Below are 6,000 nucleotides of genomic sequence, written 5' to 3'. Positions count from 1 at the left end.
ATTATTTTTCAGTACCTCCGATGTGATGGTGTTTGTAAAGATTCCATTGATTGATCATTCAATAAAAAACCGGCATAAAGTTGTCCCCGTGATAGTTTTTTCGAAATTCACAATGTGGGGATGCACATATTATATTCTGTGCGTTTTTACAGTTTTCCCATTGAAAACCATTGCAAAGTCCTGTAGAAAAAATACTTATGTGTACTGAGGCGTCGAACTACTTGTGCAAGTTGATGAAAAAACGGCAATTTTTGGAACACCGAATCTCCGAAACGACATTACTGGGCGCCGCCGTTTTGGTGCGGTGAAGGTGGGAAAACGTGGGCGCCGGGCGAAGCATTTGCTTGTGGTTCAGGCCGAGTGCTCTTCGCCGATGTCTACCTTGGTTTTAGTTATGGGGGTAGCTGGGTCTACATTTAGTCCTTTGATCTGTTGTGGGTACATTGCGGGATCCAAAAGACGGGAGTTCATCAAAAACAACATGGCGCGCCCGCGAATTCGCCGTGTTTTGACTTTGAGTGTGAGGCCAGCGTGTGCTTGAAGTGAAATTTCGGACTCATTGTGGTGTTATAAAACGCTGAATTATTGCTGCCTTTCACAGCGAGCTTGCGAGCGGCAGGAATGGGACGATCGACGCTGCAGAAGCAGCGGCGCAGGCTACATCGCCGCAAAATGTTCAAGCAGTGTCCGATAGCGAGACGGGCTATTATTTCACGCTAGTAATAATGGCTCATTTATCTGAAGTGAAATTTATTGCCAAGAGGGAGGCAGGTAAACATACCAACATTACTCCAATTACGATCGTAGTGAATGTGTACCTTGGGGAATGAAATGGGAGGGCTGGTGGGGTGCGACGACTGTAACCCCGCTTTGCGCAACTTTTGTCGTGGCTCTACGCTGTACTCTTGTGCGTAAAGCCGAGTCGGGGATAACAAAAATAACAATTTTAACATTCACATGACAATAAAAATGCCTTACGAATAATTAGTTTTTCAATTAGATATTTTCAACGGAGCTCGACTATCTATCTATTCATAGAACCTAAGAATTTAAAAATGGTTTGTAAAAAAGCAGTGCAGTTCGTCCCTTCTGTTACTCTGGTAGAAAAAAACTTTATTGAAAGGCTGTTTCAGTGTTATGTACGTTCAAAACTGATTAAAAAGCGCACTCCCCCCCCCCCCCCCCCCGAGTGGCCAAAAATGTGATTTTTTATGCTCCTAAGGTGACATAATAAATGTCCATCTTCTGCTCCAAATCAAGGTTCTTCTGCTCCAAAATCGAGATTTCGCTGCTCCGAAAACTGCTCCCAAATCTGGTTCAGCTGTCTCACCCCTGGTAGCCTTTCTTCCTTTTCTTCACTCCAGACATAGGCGCGGTTATTTATGTACAATTTGTTGAAGGTCAATGAAGCTTTTTTCTTTGTTATCCCGGTTTTCTTTTGCGCAGTCCCAAACCTTTTTTGTTACTTCTCCAATTCTGTGTGAGAAATCTCCAATGGAGTACCTCATGTCTTTGAGCTTCTTACATTGCTTAGAATTGTAGATTTTTGTCGCGAATCAAAAGTTTGAAAATGACCGACCCCGTTTTGTCGGAGGTTGGCTTGCCTAGATGATGTATTAGTTCATGCTCTAACTGAAGCGTGTCGTTTAAAATCATTTGGTTCACAATTTTTTCGAGTGTTTCGCTTGTTTCATCTTTACCCTCTGGTAGGCCGGAAACGATTAGATTTGGTCTCCTGCTTCTGATTTCAAGCTCATCGACCCTCTTTTCCACTCTTTCTATTATGTTATGCATAGAAGTAATCCCCTTTTGACAACGTGCCAGATCTGTTTCAATCCTTGATAGAGAATCCAACTCTTTGTTAATGTCCGCCAACCGCTCTTCTTTTATTGCTCTAATGTCGTCAGTGATATTCCTAAGTTGATTAAAAATTTCGGTGGATCAGGACCTGGGTTGGTTTCGACATCTCCCGACAACATCAAAAGTAGCTCGTATATTGCATGACCGCACTCGACGGCAACAACGCAACATTGTGGGCTCGGCAGCTCAACCAAAAAGTAATTGCTCGATCTTTTAGCAAAAAGGGCATATGGTTTACGCACCTGCATAGCGAAGAGGAGGGGGTTAGGTGACCTTGTCGTGGCGAAGCCCCCGAGCCCACAGGGAGCCACGCGGTGTTGTCGCTCCTTTATAGGCGTTCCATCAGCGGAAGTTGAAAAGGGTGGCGCTTTGCCGACGATCGTCCGTTCTGTTGCCGGGGGCATCAGAAATGCCGACCAGAGAATGGCGGCGTCGGGGAGACCGGGAAGCAGCGGCCGAGGACGCGCAATGCTGGCGAAAGATGGGAAAGTGTCCATCCCCGCACCGCCAGATTAGGCCATGAGGAGAAACGGGGTGAACACAAGCACGAGAATGCTTGCGGGCGCCTGCATAGCGAAGAGGAGGGGGTTAGACGACCTTGTCATGGCGAAGCCACCGAGCCCTCAGGGCTTGGAGGCTTGCGTTCCGGATACTCTAATAGCGCCAAGATAACAGAAAGTGTAACCCTTAGGCCATCTGCTTTGATGGTGTTCAAGAACCCCCTTTTCCGTTAGCATGTCATTCTCAGTTAGAAAATGTAGAAAGTCCTTTATCCTTTGTACACTCTTGCATTATTGCTGCCATGCTTGTGCGCTACAGCGGAGCATGATTGTCCTTATGAGGCAGTTGACTGTGCTGAAGCAAGAAAAATGGACTTTATTACACATGCCTGACAATGAGGTTTCGCTTTTGTTGCAGTGCAGCATCAAAACCTAAATAAAACATGAAAGGTTTTTGCAGAAGGTGTGAAAACTTGATCAGGAGCCCTCCACTGCGGCATGTTTTAAGTCCAGCTGTAGCTGAAGAGCATTAAACACTAAAAGTTTGAAGAAATATATATATGTACTTAAAAGCTATCTTCATCATTCAAAAGTACAGCTTTAGCTTATGCCTATTTTCTATTGTTCAGTTCCCTCTCGAGTTTTGTCCACTGCCTCCTCAGTTTTCTCTGTTGTGTCCTCTTGCTCAGTGTTTGCTTTTTGCTGTGCTTGGTCGAGTTGTGCGATCTTTCTTCGGCCTTTTTGCTTGCGTGCCTTCTGTTTCCGGCAAACTGCTGCTCCCACTGGAGTCCCCTTCAGTCTCTGGAAATGACGGAAGAGGGCTCGGGCCAGCACTCCCCGAGCTGTCTGTTGTCTGAGCACTGGTGCTCGGTGAATCGACAGCTGCGGCCTTGTGGGACACTGTACCAACACCCCGGAGGACTTGTGGCTCGATACTGTTGTCCAGAGCCCTAACCTTTGCAAATTCTTCTTCGTAGGACACCCTGCAGCGACTTCGACCTGATGTTCTGTTATTGTTACCTCTTTTTTTTTTTCGTATGATGGTTTTCAAGCGCGAGTTGCATTGCTCGGCTGAGCTGCGTATCCCCAGAATTTTCAAGATTTCTTTGGCAACTTGCTGGTACATTGCCCGCTTTGTTCGAAACTTTTTTAAAGGGCCAAGTTCGTCGCAGTACTGGGAGTACAGCGGTAGCAGCATCCTTGTCTCGCCCTTCGTCCCAGGGTGCTGTTCACAGGAGATAGAGAAAGCCAGGGTTAGAGTAAGACACAGAGCAATAGATATATTTTCAAAATATTTTGCCTCTTACAAGGTGGACAGCAGACCAGAGCAGCTGTTTTAACTACTGTGATGAGACGACACGTCCTGATTCATGATTATTCAGAACGAAACAATAAAAAATATTAAGCGAATTAGATAAGCAATCAATCAAAACAAAAAAAATGTGAGATGTTCCATGCCACCCTACATGGTGATTAATCACTTGCAGCTGACAGATTTTAGTAACGGCAATTGCATATACTAGTCCCTACTAAACCAGGATAGTACTAATTTTTCGGTGTACTTTTAATTCTGGCTTCTAGCCTTTGGCGCTGTGGCTAATTACTACCTATCTTCGAGTATAGCAACCATGAAATGTGCATTGCAATCATTGAGTTGCAATATGACACATAGCTCTTTGGAGAGAGTCCATATTTGTTGTAAAGATCAATTAAATAAACACGCGGCTTACCAGAGCATGTTGCGTTATCATCCGCAGTTTTGTCGCCGTCCAGAGCATAAGAGCTCGGTGGAGTGCCTGTACGAGAGTTACAGGAAGTTCAAACGACACAGCCATCGTGTAAGAAATGTAGCCATCCTGAGCATTTTACATGGCTCATATTAGAGCAGCAAAGACGCCAAACACAATGAACGCGACAGCTCAAATAGTTTACAAGCTGTAGACTGCTTTGTTAGACGTGAGCACATGTGGGGTTAAAGCACTGATCCTGTGAAACGTGTGCCTCCTTGACATTCGCCGTCACCAACTCCATTCGGTTAAGAGCGCAATACAGCAGCTCGCGGAAACAACGACGAACGCGTAAAGAGAGCCCCGTCTCGGCAGTCGTGTCGTAGCAGCAAATGATCAGTACATCCCGCTCTCTTCCCATGTCATTTCGCCCACTGCGCTTGCTCCAGTATAAAAGTGTGAACTGACGAAACCTGCGAGCTATAACTGCTAACAGTTCACTTTACAGAGGCCATATGTTTTATTAACACGATTTCAGATAACTTGGCGGGATGCGTGTGCTCGCTTCAGTTACGCGGTCACTCATCCAGACAAAAAAAAAGCTGGGATTACAATCCAGAGCTCGTGCTACAACTTACCTTCAATTATTGCTAATAACAGACGCTCGGGGAACTTTGGCTTGGAGCTAACGCGTCCGATCCGGAGGCCGCCATTTGTTGGGACACCTTGGCCGGCCTGGCTCACGGCCGGGCTGGAGGAGCGGCGGGCGCGCACTTTCATACGGCCTGCGCTTCGGGTATAGTTCCCACCTTTCACCGCCGCTAGTTCGTGGCGCTGCGAACCAACCCTCCCCGGTTGACCTACAGCACGGGCGGGTTAGAGCGGCGGCGCGCGCGCATTTGCCACTGCCCTAGCCGTGCCGTGGCTACAAGTGATACCTGTCCGTGTAAATTTACATGTGCGTCATTAAAATAGGTGACTCCTTCCCCCCTTCTGAATTTTTGGTCTAATAGGGTCAAACAGCCTAACATTATCATGCGGAAGCACCTAATAAAAAAAATTGAACGAAACATTTTAACTCTTGGCGCATGAAGAAAAATATGCGAGGCCTTCATATTTTATCAGCGACTGTATTGTATGAAAATGGTGAGGCAGGCAATAAACGCGGCATTTTCCGTGACTGAAATATCAGTTCTTATTTTCCTTTCGGATGATGCCTTGGTTTGCACGCGCACAGGGCACGACCAGTGACGCGGATGATTTCCCGCCGAGGGAGATACGGTTATCGCTTAGCTAAACGTGTTTCTGCTGCTCACGCTCCGGTCGGGCTGAGCGGTGGACCGCTGGCAGCGAGCGCACTGTCAAAAACATACAGCTAAAACTCTTAATCATGCAGCTGAAATGCACAACGAGTCTTCTTTTTGGTGAGATATAGCAGCGAAGGCATTCATTGGTACGGGTGATATTCCGCGGCAGATCCAAAACACGCGCGGCAAGCGTTGTCGGCTCGCTCGGCCAGGGGCGATGCGTCGACTAAGAAAAAAGAGGGTTGGGAGGGTAGAGGGTTGGTTCGAAGCGCCCTCACTCTGTCAAGAATCTGCTGTATCGTTTCCTTGTTGGGTGCGCAGGCCGTATGAAAGAGCGCGCTCGCCGCTCCTCTAGTCCGGCCGTGCCTGGCTGTTTGCAGTTGCCGTTTTGGCCGCGCCGCGCCGCTACGGTCGCGTGCTGCTCCAAGATCGGGTACGCGTTCGGCTGGGGAGCGGTGACTCCTGCTCGGATTGGGGGAAGCGGCGCATCGGCGTACTCCGAGTCGCAGTATCAGAGCGACCACCCGAATACAGCATAAAAGATCATAACTTTCGGACCTCTTCATTTTGTTTTATGACAAGAAATGCTGGACATAAAATTTGTGC

At 47.3% G+C, this 6,000-nt stretch overlaps 1 protein-coding gene across 1 annotated transcript in view; it reads right to left on the bottom strand.

The window, feature by feature from the left end:
- Positions 1–2,045: 2,045 nt before the first annotated feature.
- LOC144170896 (uncharacterized) overlaps positions 2,046–6,000 on the bottom strand; it is a 31,416-nt gene continuing 27,461 nt past the window's right edge. Inside the window, exon 3 of the mRNA XM_077700911.1 lies at positions 2,046–3,662. Coding sequence (XP_077557037.1) covers positions 3,046–3,662 — 617 coding nt within the window. The 3' untranslated portion in view covers positions 2,046–3,045. The remainder of the gene's footprint in view (positions 3,663–6,000) is intronic.

Source organism: Haemaphysalis longicornis, unplaced genomic scaffold (assembly GCF_048455015.1).
Source record: "Haemaphysalis longicornis isolate Haplotype H1 unplaced genomic scaffold, Haemaphysalis longicornis Haplotype H1 scaffold_2, whole genome shotgun sequence".
In the NCBI taxonomy this organism is placed as follows: Eukaryota; Metazoa; Arthropoda; class Arachnida; order Ixodida; family Ixodidae; genus Haemaphysalis; species Haemaphysalis longicornis.
Note: the sequence above shows the minus strand (reverse complement) of the source record. Positions and strands in the feature narration are given on the sequence as shown.